This window comes from Pleurodeles waltl, chromosome 1_1, assembly GCF_031143425.1.
Source record: "Pleurodeles waltl isolate 20211129_DDA chromosome 1_1, aPleWal1.hap1.20221129, whole genome shotgun sequence".
Taxonomy (NCBI): Eukaryota; Metazoa; Chordata; class Amphibia; order Caudata; family Salamandridae; genus Pleurodeles; species Pleurodeles waltl.
The window spans coordinates 635,967,780-635,985,171 of NC_090436.1; the positions used below are offsets into that span (position 1 = coordinate 635,967,780).

At 46.6% G+C, this 17,392-nt stretch overlaps 1 protein-coding gene across 4 annotated transcripts in view; it reads right to left on the reverse strand.

Annotated features, from left to right (window-relative positions):
- The window catches only part of YTHDC2 (YTH N6-methyladenosine RNA binding protein C2), a 999,369-nt gene that overhangs the window by 806,154 nt on the left and 175,823 nt on the right, over positions 1–17,392 (reverse strand). For all 4 annotated transcript variants that reach the window (XM_069226524.1, XM_069226522.1, XM_069226518.1 and 1 more), the window contains exon 6: positions 11,466–11,632. In XM_069226524.1, the coding sequence (XP_069082625.1) occupies positions 11,466–11,632 (167 nt within the window). The remainder of the gene's footprint in view (positions 1–11,465; positions 11,633–17,392) is intronic.

The following is a 17,392-nucleotide window of genomic DNA, read 5'->3' on the forward strand; positions in this document are numbered from 1 at the left end:
GCGAAGGTCACGCCATCGGGTGCAGGCGGTGTCACCGGATTCAGCAGCGGCGTCGGTCTGGAGTCGATTTCCTTGGATTTCCACCAGCTTTCCTTTCAAGGGCCCAGGGACTGGATAGGGCACCACTTGTCGGAGCACGAGTCTCTCCAGAGTCTCCAGGTTCTGGCAGAGAGAAGTCTTTGCTGTCCCTGAGACTTCAAACAACAGGAGGCAAGCTCTAACTCAAGCCCTTGGAGATTTCTTCACAAGATGGAAGGCACACAAAGTTCAGTCTTTGCCCTCTTACTCTGGCAGAAGCAGCACTGCAGTAAAGCTCCACAAAGCACAGTCACAGGCAGGGCAGCACTTCTTCCTCAGCTATCAGCTCTTCTCCAGGCAGAGGTTCCTCTTGGTTCCAGAAGTGTTTCTCCAGTCTGTAGATTTGGGTGCCCTTCTTATACACATTTTAGTCTTTGAAGTCACCTTTCTTCAAAGGGGACTCACACCTACTTGTGAAATCCTGCCTTGCCCAGGCAAGGCCTCAGACACACACCAGGGGGTTGGAGTCTGCATTGTCAGAGGCAGGCACAGTCCTTTCAGATGAGAGTGACCACTCCACCCCTCCCTCCTAGCAGAAATGGCTAATTAGGAAATGCAGGCTACACCCCAGCTCCCTTTGTGTCACTGTCTAGTGTGAGGTGATAAATAACCCAACTGTCAAACTGACCCAGACAGGGAATCCATAAAAAAGGCAGAGTCACAGAATGGTTTAAGCAAGAAAATGCTCACTTTCTAAAAGTGTCATTTTCAAACACACAATCTCAAAACCAACTTTACTAAAAGATGTATTTTTAAATTGTGAGTTCAGGGACCCCAAACTCCACATGTCCATCTACTCTCTAGGGGAATCTACACTTTAATCATATTTAAAGGTAGCCCCCATATTATCCTATGAGAGAGACAGGCCTTGCAACAGTGAAAAACGAAGTTGGCAGTATTTCACTGTCAGGACATATAAACCACATTACTATATGTCCTACCTTATCCATACACTGCACCCTGCCCTTGGGGCTACCTAGGGCCTACCTTAGGGGTGCCTTACATGTAAGAAAAGGGAAGGTTTAGGCCTGGAAAGTGGGTATACTTGCCAAGTCGAATTTACAGTGTAAAAATAAACACACAGACACTGCAGTGGCAGGTCGGAGACATGATTACAGGGTTACTTGTGTGGGTGGCAAAACCAGTGCTGCAGGCCCACTAGTAACATTTGTTTTACAGGCCCTGGGCACCTCTGCTGCACTTTACTAGGGACTTAACAGTAAAACAAATATGCCAATCTTGGAGAACCGATTACATACACATTGTAAACAGGAGCACTTGCACTTTAGCACTGGTTAGCAGTGGTAAAGTGCCCAGAGTAATAAAAACAGCAAAATCAGAGTCCAGCACATATCAATAACCTGGGGAACAGAGGCAAAACATTAAGGGAGACCACGCCAAGGATGAAAAGTCTAACAGTAACGGTTAGGGGGAGCCTCTGGATTCTCTCTGCAGGCATCGCTGTGGGGGGCCAGGGGGTTCGTCTCGGGCTACTCACGGGGTCACAGTCGCCATGGAGTCCTCCCTGTGGTGTTTTTTCTCTGGATCTCGAGCCGGCGGCATCGGGTGCAGAGTGGGAAGTCTCACGCTTCCGTCGGGAAACGTGAAGTCTTTAAAGTTGTAGAAAAGTTGCAAGTTTGTTGCAGATTGTTGAGCAGAGACGCTGCTCACTGGAGTTTCTTGGTCCTAGGGGTCAGGGCAGTCCTCTGAGGCTTCAGAGGTTGCTGGTCCCTGTTGGATGCGTCGCTGGTTGCAGGTTTTCGACTCTGGAGACAGGCAGGTAGGGCTGGGGCCAAAGCAGTTGTCGTCATCCGTCGTCTCTGCAGGCTTGTAGGTCAGCAGTCCTTCTTTGTAATTCAGGTTGCAGGAATCTGATTTCCTGGGTTCTGGGGTGCCCCTAAATACCCATGTATTGTGTAGGTGTAGTGTGTAGGTCTGGGAGGGCAGTAGCCAATGGCTACTGTCCTGGAGGATGGCTACACCCTCTTTGTGCCTCCTCCCTGTGGGGAGGGGGCACATCCCTATTCCTATTAGGGGAATCCTCCAAAACTAAGATGGAGGATTTCTAAAGGCAGGGGTCACCTCAGCTCAGGCCACCTTAGGGGCTGTCCTGACTGGTGAGTGACTCCTCCTTGTTCTTCTGATTATCTCCTCCAGCCTTGCTGCCAAAAGTGGGGGCAGTGGCTGGAGGGGCGGGCATCTCCACTAGCTGGGACACCCTGGGGCGCTGTAACAAAAGGGGTGAGCCTTTGAGGCTCACCGCCAAGTGTTACAGTTCCTGCAGGGGGAGGTGTGAAGTACCTCCACCCAAATCAGGCTTTGTTCCTGGCCACAGAGTGACAAAGGCACTCTCCCCATGTGGCCAGCAACTTGTCTGGTTTGTGGCAGGCTGACAGGAACTGGTCAGCCTAAACTAGAAGTCGGATTGGCATTCAGGGGGCATCTCTAAGATGCCCTCTGGGTGCATGTTAAAATAAATTGCACACGGGCATCAGTGTGCATATATTGTGCTGAGAAGTTTGATACCAAACTTCCCAGATTTCAGTATAGCCATTATGGAACTGTGGAGTTTGTGTTTGACCAACTCCCAGACCATATACTCTTATGGCTACCCTGCACTTACAATGTCTAAGGTTTTGCTTAGACACTGTAGGGGCATAGTGCTCATGCACATATGCCCTCACATGTGGTATAGTGCACCCTGCCTTAGGGCTGTAAGGCCTGCTAGAGGGGTGACTTACCTATGCCACAGGCAGTGTGAGGTTGGCATGGCACTGTGAGGGGAGTGCCATGTCGACTTAGTATGTTTCTCCCCACCAGCACACACAAGCTGTGAGGCAGTGTGCATGTGCTGAGTGAGGGGTCCCCAGGGTGGCATAAGACATTCTGCAGCCCTTAGAGACGTTCACTGCCATCAGGGCCCTTGGTACCAGGGGTACCAGTTACAGGGGACTTTTCTGAGTGCCAGGGCTGTGCCAATTGTGGAGACAAAGGTACCGTTTAGGGAAAGAACACTGGTGCTGGGCCCTGGTTAGCAGGGTCCCAGCACACTTTCAATCAAAACTTAGCATCAGCAAAGGCAAAAAGTTAGGGGGTAACCATGCCAAGGAGGCATTTCCTTACACCGTGGTATTACGAGTGCTTTACATTCTCCTTGATAAGCTTTAGCTGCTCGCCTCAGCTACCCCTAGAGAGCTTCTGCTATGTGGACACCTATTCACTATCACTAAGGGTTGCCTGGAATCATTATAGTGTGCCACATCATAGATGTGCACCATAAACGGAGCCAGTCTCCTACACTCCCTTCTTCCTAGTAGAGTGTGCTCTAGGAGGTGCAGGTAAAGTTCTTTTGGCTTTAACGTAACAGGTTTTAATGCATTTTACTATACATCTGGCTATGACTGATTTGGATATAGGGACCCCTTTATGGGAAAGTGGAAAAACAACAAAACTTCACTTCGTTTTTTTCTGAAAGATTTAGTTCTATCAATGTAGAACACAAGGGCCCTCTTAATATCTATCTGGTTGTGGGGGGGGAAACTGATAACTCAATTGATTGAAGTGAAAATGGGAGACAGCTGTAGGGAGAAATTCACGGATTGTATGTAGGACTACCCTTTCTCTATGTAGCTGGAAGAAAGGTTCTTCCAAGGTTAAAGCCTGGAACTCACTAACATGTTTAAGTGAGTTGATAGCAACTAGAAATGCCACTTTCCAGGAAAGGAACTGAAGAGGGCATGTATGTAGTGGTTCAAATGGAGGACCCAAAGGCATGTAAGAACAACATTAAGCTTCCATGAGGGTCCAGGTGAAACCTGTGGTGGAATAACTCTTTTGAGCCTTTCCATGATGGCTTTTATGGCAGTTTTTTTTGGAATAAACAGATGTGGTCTATTTTGTAGATAAGCAGCCACTGCAGTAAGATGCAATCTTATAGATGTGAATGCCAAACTAGCTTTTTGTAGGTGAAGCACGAAGCATACAGTGTTTTGTACATTGGCTTTGAAAGGGTCAATGTGTTTTGAATGACAGTAGCAAACAAACCTTTTCTATTCTGCCACGTAACAAGCTCTATTGGTTGGTCTACGGGCTTCTTTAAGTATGGTCACACATTCCGGTGGCAAGTCAAGGTAACAAAATTCTAATAATTTAGTACCCAAATTGTAAAGGCGAGAATTTTGGAATCTGGGTGCCTGATTTGTTCATGGTTCTGAGTGGGAAAGTCCGGTTGGTTGGGGAGTTTCTTGTGTGGAACTAAAGAGAGATTTAATAGCGTTGTGAACAAATGGTTGGCGAGCTCAGGTGGGTTCTACCAGAATCATAGTGAGAGATGTTTGCTTGCGCTTCTGAACCAGAAATAGAAGGAGAGGGAGAGGAGAAAAAGCATAGGCAAATATTCTTGACCACTCATCCATGGTGTGTTGCCCTTGGATAGTGGGTGTGGAAACCTCAAGGCAAAGTTTGGGTATTTGGCATTTTCTGCGGTTGTGAAATGGTCTATTTGAGGGAACCCCAAACTGTTGAAGTGTGGGAGAAGGACTTGCAGGTGGAATTCAGATTCAGGGACTTGTTGCTGTATCCTGCTGGGGAGGTCTGCAAAGTCTTTGTCCATGCCTGGGAGATAATCTGCCAAAGGTGAATGTTGCGATTTAGTGTCCATTTCCAAATGATCTGTGATAGACAGAATAATTGTGAAGACTGTGTCCCTTTTCCCAGCTTTGTAAATAGTACATGGCTGTCAAATTGTCTGTCCGGGCTAGGACAACCTTGGTAATGAGGTTAGGAAGGAATGCTTTCAAGGCTAGGTGAACCGCCTGAAGCTCTAGGTAGCTGATATGGCGACCCCGGTGTTGGTTGTCTCATATATCCTGTATTGTGAGATCCTTGAGATGTGTACCCCATCCCGTGAGCGATGCGTCCGTCGTGACAGTGAGCTGAGGAACAGAGATGAGAAAGGCACCCTTTCAACATATGGTTGGTATTCAACCACTGCAGAGAGTGGTGAGTCTGGCAGCCTAGCAACACTAGGATCCTCTAACTGACCCTATGACTTAGACCACTTTTGGGCTAAACATTCCTGAAATGGGCGCATGTGCAATCGAGCATGGGGTACTATGGCGATGCAGGAGGCAATCATCCCTAAGAGGTGAATGACTGTCCTCATTGTGAGTTTTTGATTTGTCTGAAACTGAGGTAGTAGTGTCTCAAAATTCTGTACTCTTTCATTAGTGGCGTAGGCAAATACAGTTTGAGTGCTTAGAATAGCCCCGAGATATGGCTGAATCTGCGCAGGATGTAGGAGAGACCTTGGAACACTGATAGTGAATCCTAAGCAGTGTGGAAAATTTAATGTAATCTAAGTGTGTTTTAGACACTGTTGGTGAGTGTTGGCTTTGATAAACCAATCACCCACATGGAAATGCATGTACTTTTTGTCTGGGTAGATGGGCTGCTAGAACCGCTAGGTATTTCTTGAATACTCAAGGTGCTGTAGTGACTCCAAAAGAGAGGACTTTGACTGATAATGTTTACTGTCCACCACAAACCTGAGATCTGCGATGGACTAGATGGATTGGTATGTAAAAGAAGGCGTCCTTTAGCTCCAGAGCAGATATAAAGTCGCCTGCTAGAAATGGGGTCTCTAGTTGGCAGTCAGTTTACACCCTCTCCAATCAGGGCCCTCACTCTAGTCAGGGTAAGGGAGTCGCACTTCTAAGATAACCCTTGCTCACCCCCTTGTTAGCCTGGCACAAGCAGTCAGGCTTATCTCAAAGGCAATGTGTTAGGTATTTGTACCCACACACAGTAACACAGTGAAAACACTACAAATGGACATCACACCAATTTAGAAAAATTGTTAATATTTATCTAAGTAAAACAAGACCAAAACGACAAAAAATCCAACATGCACAAGTACTGCTATGTATGAGGTGAGGCGTTGGTTCCTTACTGCTATGCACGGGAGGTGAGTAGTCTGTGAGGTGGTGTTGGTGGTGAGGTGTCAGTCCCTTACGATCTGGCGTGGTCGATGAGTCCAGCGGGTCAAGATATGATGAGGCGACTTGGCAGTGTCATGGTCACACCAAGGGGCCACAGGGACCGCGGCGGAGTAGGGTGTCATAGAAGTCAGTGACATGGCACTCACACTCAGTAGGTCACGGAACTTTAGAGGTGCTGCAGTGGCTTCAGGCCAGATGCACCAGGCCTGTGGCGTCGGTCGCAGTTTTTGCACTTCAGCGAAGACCATGGCTTGGGGTCAGGCAGGGGCGTGGAGTTGGGCAGCGGCACCAGTTCCGGAGTCGTCTGGAATCAATGTGCCTGGTTCTTCTTGTCTTTAGGCCAGCTTTCATTCCCAAAGACCCAGAAACTAAAGTGGGCACCACCTGGCGAATCAGGGTCCCCAGCACAAGAACCCAGAGGCTGGTAGGTGAAGTCTTTGCTGTCCTTAAGACTTCCTAACAGGAGGCATGTCAGTGCAAGACCTTGGAGAAACTTCACTAGTAGGATGCACAATAAAGTCTAGTCTTTGTCCTCTCCACAGCAGAAACAGCAACTGCAGGCCAACCCAGCAAAGCACACAGCAAAGGGGCAGTACTCCTCCTCACAGCTCTTCAGCTCTTCTCCTTAGCAGAGTCTCCTCTTGATCCAGAAGTGCTCTAAAAGTCTGGGGTTTTGGGTCCAATACTTATACTCATTTCTGCCTTTGGAGTAGGCAAACTTCAAAGGAAAGTCTTTGTAGTGCACACGACCCTGTCTTTTCTGTCCTGGTCCAAGACACACTCTAGGCGATTGGAGACTGGATTATGTAAGGACAGGCACAACCCTATTGAGGTGCAAGTGTCAGCTCCTCCCACCACTGTAGCCCAGGAAAACCCATCCGGATACGCAGGGCACACCTCAGTTCCCTTTGTGTGACTGTCAACAGTGAATTCACAAACAGCCCAACTGTCACCCTGACCTAGACGTGTATTTCTCAGACAGGCAGAAGCACAGAATAGTTTAGCAAGAATATGAACACTTTCTAAAAGTGGCATTTTCAAACTTACAATTTAAAAAACCAACTTCACCAAAAGATGCATTTTTAAATTGTAAGTTCAGCTACCCCAAACTCCAAACCTCCCAATGAGAAATTACACTTAAAAGATATTTCAAGGCAATCCCCATGTTAACCTATAGGAGAGATAGGCCCTGCAATAGTTAGAAACGAATTCAGCAGTCTCTAACTATCGGGATGTGTAAAACACACCACTACATGTCCTATCCTTCAAATACACTGCAACCTGCCCATGGGGCAACCTTGGGCCTACAACCTATGGGGTGCCTTACATGTACTAAAAGGGAAGGATTGGGCCTGGCAAATGGGTGCACTTACCAGGTCGACAGGGCAGTTTAAAACTGCACACAGAGTCACTGCAGTGGCAGGTCTGAGACTTGCTTACAGGGCTACTCATGTGGGTGGCACAATCATTGCTGCAGGTCCACCAGTAGCATTTGGTTTACAGGCCCTGGGCATACATAGTGCACTTTACTAGGTAAATCAAATACGCCAATCATGGATAAACCAATCACCACTACAATTTCGACAGAGTTATGGCCTTAAGCACTGGTTAGCAGTGGTAAAGTGCCCAGAGTCCTAAAGCCAACAAAAACAGGTCAGGAAAAAAGGGGAAGAAGGCCAAGTTGCAAAAGTAGAATTGCAAGATGATCACGTGAAAATGTTCTGATGGTATGTACTCATTTAGTAGTCTGACACCTAGGATTGGTCATAGAGATCCATCTTTTTAGGGGATTAGGAAGTATAGAGAGTATACCCCTGAACTCTGGTGTTGAAGAGGGACGGGTGTGACGGCTTCTTTGAGAAGAAGAGCTTGAAATTCTTGTTTTAGCAATGTTTGATGTTCAGGTGACAACCTGTGAGTGTGGGGTGGAATGTTGGGAGGAGTGGTAATGAGAGCTGGACAATGGCCATGTTGGATAATGGCTAACACCCACTGGTCTGTGGGAAGAAAGTCCTGTAGTCGACCCAAACAGGTGTTGTGTAATTGGGGGCAGGAGAGGGAAGTCATTGCTTAGTGGAAGATGTTGCTCTACATGGGAGGGCACCCTCACCTCTTCCTTTGCTATTGTTGCCTCTGTAAAAGCCACAATAGTAGCCCCTGGAGGACGTGCTTTTACCTTGTTGTCTTTAGTATAAGGTGGAAGCGTCGGAGGAAGAGGCTTTTGAGCTCCCACAGTAACTGGGACGAAGAAAGGTGCCACAAGGAACTGGTGTCTGAAGGGTCCCCATTGCTTCTGGTGTCTTTTTTGATTTTTTCAAGAGTGAGATCTACCTGAGGCACAAAGAGATGCTCTTTATCAAAAGGCATATTCAGTACGATCTGCTGTACCTCTGGTTTAAAACCAGATATTCTAAGCCAAGCATGGCACGTTAATAATATGCTCGTGTTAATCCCCCTAGCTGCGGTGTCAGCAGCATCTAGTGCACATAGTATGGATGTGCTCGATTTTACTTCTGCCATGATTTCTTGGCCTCTCTTCCTGTACTCATCTGGAATACAGCTGCAGAAGATCCTCCATCTTATCCCTGTATGTGTGGTCTTAGCATGCAGGAGTCCCTAAGACTTGGCAATGCACCAATGATTGGCAACTTGAGCTGCATCTCTCTTCGCTGAAGCATACTCCTCTTGCTCTCCTCATCAGGAAACTGGATATCCCCAACTGACCTGTGAGTTTGCACGTTTACAGGTAGTAGTGGTGACTAGGGAATCCGGTGGCAACTGGCCCCTAAAGTATATAGGGTCTGAAGGTGAGGGCTTGCATTTCTGGTCAACCCTAGGTGTTATGACTCTAGCTCTAACGGGGTCTTTGAATATGTCAGCAGTGTTTCTCAGCATACCTCTTAACATAGGGAGATATTGTGTAGTCCTATGGGTGCTGGAAAGTGTGTCAAAGAGGACATCTTCCTTTAAAGGCTCTTTATGTAACTCCACATGGTGGAATTCGGCAGCCCTAGTTATAACCTCCTGGTAACAGTTGGCATCATAAGGAGGGGAAAGGTGTGCAGGATAGAGGTCGGTATCCGTATCTGTAGAGGGATCAGCATCATACATATCTCAGGGGTCATCTCTTGGTGGTGTCCAAAGTGTGTCATGGGCCCCACCATAGCCGGCAGTGTCTCACTGGTTTAGATGTGGGCTGGTCCAAGCACAATGACTGGTGAAATTAAGTGTGCATGTCAGTCTGGCCGCTTCAATAGCCGGGGCCACCCCACATGCGTACTTCAGCTCTTCCAACTTGCGCAGTGTCAGTGAGCCAGGAGAAACAAAGAGGAAGTTTCCAGGTCTCTGCAAGAGCGCTGTGTCTGCCTGCTCGATCCAATCCGGGTGCTGCTGTCATACTGTTCACTAAAATCAAAATTATTTAGATGATGGACTACGTAGGTACAGGACCCCCACGGGACTGTGGCACGCATAATTGTGCTGGCACAGCTGAAGTATGATGAGTAAAAATCCTTGCTTCTAGTCCGTCATCAGAGCCATCAACCAACTTTGATGCAGTCCGGCCTACAGGGAGTAGGCAGTAGGGATGCAATAAACATACTCTCCAGACGAGGAAAAAGTAATGAATACTATCTGGGAGTTTAGCACAGCCTCTGTAAAGTTTAGCCATTTCGGTTTGTTTTATTACTTATATGTAACACTTACTTTGTCTATTTTTAAAGTTAAATGCATCTATTTAAGAAAATGTTATTAATACAAAAGGTGCGTTTGTGTTCAGATGTGGATGACCACGATTCATAAATAATAATTTGAAAATTACCAGTTTCACTTACATTTCGCAGGCCTTAAATTATAAGCGATTTACTCTCCCTAAAGCTTTTACAATAAGATAATATATACCACATGAAGTTATCTAACAAGAACCCATTTCCCATCGGAACAATAGGAAACTCACATGTAAGATACCAATTTACCAGGCAAAAATGTTTTACTCAAATGTTTTCTAATTAAATGCCTAGACCCCCTGGTGCTGTTCTCCCACAGTAAAAATCCTACAATTTCACGTGTTTCGGAGGTGAATCAAAGACCGAGTTAATCTGGAAGCGAGTTTAAATAATTCCCCTGAAGCAGTTAATCAGGAAGTATCCTGTAAATCGAGCCCTGATTTGTTGCAGGCTGCGTGGGAACCACTCTTACCGTTATTATAAAAGAAAAGACCATGTCATGAATGATCTCTTCTGTGGAGGAGAGTTCAGGCTAGCAGCGCTCGCTCCCTGTTAGACTGAGCTCCAAAGAACTGGAAGGTCACCATGTTCATCTGCCTGCTCTGCAGCGTGGTTGCTTCGCCTCCATTTGTGCGTGAGTTTTAGCACTACCCCAACTAACTGGCACATCTCTAGTTAGTCACTCTGACAAGCCTGTGTCAAGACCAACTTCTTACTCACGCCGAGTTGTCAGCAAAGGTATCACATATGCTTCAACCTGACTGTCTAGGCACTGCAATTTACAGTCGGACCAAAACAGTAAATCATTTTGAAGAGATGAACCTCCAATGAATGTGACCTGTCCTGGCAGTGAGTGCCAGCAGTCGTGAATCTCTCTTTGGAACTGCACAAGTTGTTTTTATAAACGTTGTCTGGTATTAAATTACAGAAAAAACAAGCCTATTTCTCTGGGGTCAACTTTAGTCCATTACAGCAGTGCTGACAGCTCCTATTAGAATTATTGGTATTAAACCATTGTGCCCTGGTTTTTGGTCTTGCAGTGTGTTCTCCTTATAATGTTGCGGATGTACTTTTTTTAAATTACTGCTTACCTGCCATTAATATCCTACCACTTTCAAAAGTCACTAGAAACCATTGCTAACCGGTGCTCACAGACAGGCAAACCACGTGGCACCAAGAAAAAAAAAAGAAAAGCGTAGCAAAACACTTCCGGAAAGCTACATATCTGCAAGTGCCACCAAGAAAAAATAAAAGTGTGGCAAACACTCTTCCAGGAAGCTATAAATCTGCCAAGTATGTTAAACCCATATCCAGGGCAAAATGGTAGGGAATCACTGAAGTAATTGGCCTCCAAAAGTGCACTGGACATCTTAAGTAGTCAACCTCCATTTGCTGCTTATGGTGAAGCATTAGTTCTGCAAACCAAAAGTAAAGCCTTTTCCAGGAAGACCTAAAAGTAATAGCAACATGTTGCAACTCTTCGGAAACACTACCTCAAACATGGATGAATGCCACACAAACATTATGGGAAATACAAGATTACTTTATTGGAAACAACTAATGTACTGGTATAATACGTTCTGGACCATATGAGCCCCATAGCCTCCAATTAACAAAACAGCGAATATGTGTCTTATAAAGAGAGTTAACAAGGCAATCAGACCTGCTCTCCAGTCGTATCTGGTAACCAATAGTCTGACCAATCTTTTCTCCTCTTTCAGCAGCTACTCGTTCAGCCACGGCAATGGCTGCTAAACGCCTTGGCTGAGTGCAAAATATGCGACAGGGAATGCCATTTTTATAGCTGTCATCTAGAAGGAACTGTGGGATCTGGAAAAACAGAAGTTAGGAGATATTACTATGATCACTTTGAGAAGAGAAAGAAAATATTTTACTATGAAAAGAATAATGCAACTGCAATGCTGTGTTAATGTAAACAATCAGCGTGCTAAGGATGCAATGAAAACTGTTCAGTGTCCTGTACCTTCTAGCATTCTACACTGCCTGCACCAGCAATCATTCCCCTACTTCACCATGCCATGGTCAGCAGAGAAATAGTTCCCATTCCCGCTCCTAGGACACCAGAAACATCACAAAGAGGCACCATGAGAGTTGCAGCGGTATTTACAGAAAGAGGGGATGCTGTAATAGGTATGGGGGTTCAACATCTTCCCTGCAGACCTACGACGAAGTGTGTTACACCCAGCTATACTGCGGAGACACCAACTAGCAAACTGTGTCCCTCCTGAAAAAAAAAAAACACCTCTGTGATTGTAGCATGACTATGAGGCAAAAGCAGGCACCCCTTTCACTAGTCAAATGAAGAAAAAAGTGGGAAGAGGTCATAAGCCAAACCTACACTCCTATCCAGCCAACCTGAACACAAAACTAGTTTTACAGCTCCAAGGCGGCATAAATAATGGTCTAGCGCGGATCTCCCACCCTACAATATTAGTCAACAGTAAGTCCTTTTTCAACAGAGCAATGCCAATTAGTGGTCAGACCTGAACTTGCAGATCACCTAGCAGACCTCCCAATCTGACACACCAGAAAAGCTGAAAGCCTACAAAATGCCAGAAAATGGTGTGAGTGGCTGGATCTTCAGGACAATGACAGAGCAGCACAAAGCCCATTAGATCACATAGATGTATTAATCGAAATTGCCTTATTAGCCAGTTATTGAATCAATGATGCACTGTTGAGCACTGCTTGTACCCAAATGTACCAGCTTTCAGAGACGGCAGGGTCAATAGGATACCTAGCAGCCTCTGTATTTATCACATTTTTATGAATGGAGGAGGTACCATTAGAAAAGCGGGTTATGCTTTTCAATTTACAAAAGTGTCCATTTCTGCTTATGGAGTGTGACAGGACCACAATTGTAATGTAGGAATCCTCCTAGGTTCCAGTGATGGATGTATTAATAAATGCACACAAAGGGCACCTTAGAGGTGCCCCCTGAAAACCTACCAGCTACTAGTGTGTTGACTGACTGGTCCGGACCAGTTCAGCTACCACAGGTACGTTTCTGGACCCCAATGGTGCGAGAGTCAGTGCTCTCTAGGCCCAGAGACAAAAGCCTGCACTGGGTAGAGGTGTTACCTCATTTAACAGGCATGAAGGACATTCCAGGGAGGAGAGCTTTAAAGGCCTTGCTGCCTTTGAAATGCGACCCAGGCCGCCCCAAATGGTACAGAAGGCCAGCCCTGAGTTCCTGACCCCACTTTTGGCAGCAGGACTTGCAGAAAAATTAGTTAAATTAGGAGGAGTGCCCACTTCATGCCAGTCCCAAGCCTAAGGTGGACAAGCCGAATTGGACACTAATTTTTTAATTCGTCCATCTTGTTTGGAAGGAATTAGGCCAGTAGGGTTAGGGATATGCCCACTTCTCAAAGGAAGTGGTCATAAGAAGGGTGTAGTCAGCCTAAAGGTGAATAGTCCATTGGCTACCACCTGGCACCCCTGTAACGCCCAAAAATTCAGTATTTAGGTAGCACCCCTGAACCCTAGAACTCAGATTCCTGACAAACTAAGAAGAGCCGAACACTACAGCGTTGCACCAGAAGAGAAGACTGCAGACACCAACTGACTTGGCCCCAGCCCTACCGGCCTGTCTGCAGACCTCAACGATTCTGCTTCCAAAGACGACCCGTCCTGCAGCCCAATGATCTCCAAAGTCCTTGCAGGACTGGCTGCCTTCAACAAAGACAAAGATCTGTTGTGGACAGCAGACCTGTCCAGAAGAAACCAACTTTAAAGAAAAAGATTTCTGCCCTGAGGAACTGCAAAACCGCACTCGGACCCACCTCTGCACCCGAAGCCCTCGGCCAGAGCCCGAGTGGCCCACCGGTCCTGAGAAGGTTCCCCAGCGGTTCTGAGCCCAAGTCCATCGTGGGCTGATACCTGCCGGACTCTGCCTCGAAGCTTGAAGCCTCAATCCGAAGACTCCCCCTGACTGCGACCGCCCAGTAAGCTGTTTTCCGATGTTAAAGAACACCCCTACATTTGGAGCCCCTAGACCTGAGGGAGCTGGACCGATGGTGTCCCTGAGTCTTTCAACAGCCGAACGTACCTGGGCAGCTGTGGGTTTTCTTCATACAACCCCCTAACCCTAGCAGACAGCCTTAAGTCAATAGGCACCTGACACTGTGATGGCACTCTGCACCCAGATGCTCCTGTGCCGCTGAGGGTGTAAGTTAGGTGCTGCCTTGTGCCCCCTCCCTACCTTGGTACTTGCCTCAACCCTAGGAAATCAAGCCCTGACACTGCTTTACTCACCTGTGAGCAGCGCATCTTTGGTCACCCCAAGTCTCCATTGGTTAACTTTGGATGCCCAATGCTGTGTTGGCACTCTGCACCTGGCCACCCTTGTGCCACTGAGGGTGTATGTTTGGTGCTGCCTTGTGGCTCCCCTCGTTGCTCACCTCAACCCCAGGAGACCAACCTCTGACACCACTTTACTCACCTGTGAGCAGTGTGTCTTCATTCACCCCTAGTCTCCATTAGTTAACATTTGGCCCGACTCAGAATTTGACCTCTGCACCCGGCCTGACCTGTGCTATGGTGGGTGCACTCTTGTTACTTGATTTGAACCTTGCCTGGAGTTGACCTAAAACCCCCAAAATTGGATCTGTAAGTCGAGTACTTACCTGCAAAACTGCATTCTGTTTTCCTCCCATGGGTTTATTTTGAGGACTCTGAAAATTGCATTATGTTGATTTGTGTTGATTTTTTAAACTGAAAAGTATTTTTAGTTTAAAAACGCCTACCTTATAACAAAGTTATTTGGTTCAAAGCATATATAAAAGGTGGTTTTCTTTGGGATCTTTCTGCCTCCCTCAAAGAACATGAAATATCCCCTCAATGCAAAGAAACATCACTTCTTAAATGAAAAAGGTAGTATGAGAACACACCATCATCATCATCATTACGGTATCTGAATAGAACAAAAGATCCAAGGTACAACCAACTGCTCTAAACGTAGGCTGCTCCACAAGCTTAGTAGAACAAGTTACTTACCTTCACTAACACTGTTTCTGGCCGTGTATGGGGGGAGTACAGACACCACCTGTAACTCACTGATGTGGCATGCAGAAGTAATTACAATAAAGAACACTGTTTTAATAGCCAGCAACCGACAACAACTGTGCATGGGCTTGAAGGGCATGTACATTTTAAAGGTTAGGAGCAAATTAAGGTCCTAATAGTTGTATTGGAAGATGTAGGCAAGTTATTTAAAAAAATGCATCACAGTAGGTGATTTGAATGGTAAAGGTTGGTCAGGAAAAAGAACAAAGGCAGAAAGGGCTGACAAATAACATTATGTGGGTCACGCCTTTTGGGCCAAAGATCAAATAAACAACAAAACTTCTGGCAATTTGGTTTGCAGAGGGTCAACTTGACATTTTCTACACCAGGCCACACAGTTTGACCAGAAACCAGAATAAATGGATTAGGGAGAGGACACCTGTCTTAACAAATAATATCCACTATCTCAAAAGATAGGCAGATTGGCTCCGTTGGTACTGCTCAATCTCTCCCATTTAAGTGTAGGACGTGGCAATTTGGGTGTAGGACAAACACCTTTCGTGTGTCTGGAGTACTGCAATACGTGGCCAAGGGTGTGTCCCCAGATGGGGGTCCCTTGCTCCCTGTGCCTCTGGAACTAAGCTACACCTGACTGATGAGCCCCAGTGAGGGCGAAACTGGTCTTGGTTTGCTTGTGTACTGCTTCAAAGACGACCTGGCTTGGCAGTTCGGGCTGGACTGCTCCATTTGGATCAGGACCAAGACTGATTAGCATATAGCTGATTGTAATCAGAGGCGGCACGAAGAGCAAAAGAACAACAGGTTGGAATGCTACCTCTGAGCGATTGCCAGTAGTTACACTTATCGCAAGCATCCTCCCATCAACATTTGTGTGTTTGATGTTCTGCCTTACGTGGCCAAGGGTATGCCCATACCTGGGTCCCTTGCCGACTGTGCCACTGGAACCAAGCTACACCCGACTGAAAAGCCTTAATCAGGGAGAAACTAGTATTGGGTTGCTTGTGCTCTGGTTCAGAGATGATCTGCTTTGGCAGTTCGGACTGGACTGTTCCCACTCGAACAGGACAAAGACTGATACACATGTAGCTGGATGTAACTTTAGGTGACATGGTGGGCAACAGAACGACGGGTTGAAATGATAACTTGAGCGATTGCCTGTGGTTAGAGTTATTGCAAGCCTCCTCCCATCACCTTCTGTGTGTTTGATGTACCACCCTAAGTGGTCAACGGTATGCCCAGACATGGGTCTCTTGCTCACAGTGGCACTGAAACCAAGCTACACCGACTGAAGAGCCCCTTTCAGGGCGAAACGAGGCTTTGGGTTGCTTATGTTCCGGTTCAGAGGGGAACTAGCTTGGCAGTTAGGGGTGGACTGTGGCCGCTGGAGCAGGACGAAGACTGATTTGCATATAGCTGGGTGTAATCTGAAGTGGGCAATCTTGGTGGGCAAAAGAACAATGGGCTGGAGAGCGATGTGGATCGACTCCCATCACCTTTTATGTGTTTCATGTACCACTGTAAGTCACTAAGGGCATGCCCAGAGGTGGGCTCCTCGTTCCCTGTGCCACTGGCACCAATCTACAACCCAACTGTAGAGCCCAATCAGGGTGCAACCAGTCTTTGGTTGCTTGTGTTTTGGTTCAAAGAGGACCTTGCTTCGCAGTTCGGGCTGGACTGTTCCCAAAGGAGAAGGATCAATACTAATTGCATAACGTTGGTTGCAATCTGAGGGGGCATGGTGGACAAAAGAAAAATGGGTTGGAATGACAGCCCAAGTGATTGCCAGTGGTTAGACTTATTGCAAGCATTTTCACTGCACCTTTTGCAGATTTGGGCGTTGGACCCTCCGTAGTTGCTGATAGAGGAGGTCCTCCCAAAGCGGAAACTAAATCAGAGGGCAAATGCTCATGATCAATAGATAAGAAGAATATTGTCACCATGCCTGATCTGGACATAATGAGGATGATCTGAGCTCAGTTCTTCAGAATTAAGGACAGGAGAAGCAGCAGTGAGAAGGGATACAGGAGACCTGCGTCCCATTGCAGAGGGAATGTGTCTCCAAGTGAACCTCTTTGTGGAAACTCTAATGAACATTAATAGCAACAATACACATCTTTTATGTGATGAAAAGGTCCTATTGAGATACCCACTTGGTGAAGTTGTTTGGAGCTATCTCCAGCAAGATGAAGATTCTGCCATATAACTGACTATCAGGAAGATACCTTAACAGTCCAGCCATTTCCACACAATGCAGTGCTTCTTGACAGGAGGCTCACGATCCCACAGTGCTAAGGTCAAAACTAAGGCTGACTCTCCCTACTGTTGACATACATTTTCTCACAGTATGCATGAAGCAAATGTCACTCTTCGATAAGATAAGTGTTAGAAATGGGGTTTCTGGTTGGCTAGGGTATGTACCTCAGCCAGGCAGAACTTACCCACTCTAGTCAGGGCAAGGGAGTTACACGTCCAAGATAACCCCTGCTCACCCCCTTGGTAGCTTGGCACGAGCAGTTAGGCTTAACCCGGAGGCAATGCGTA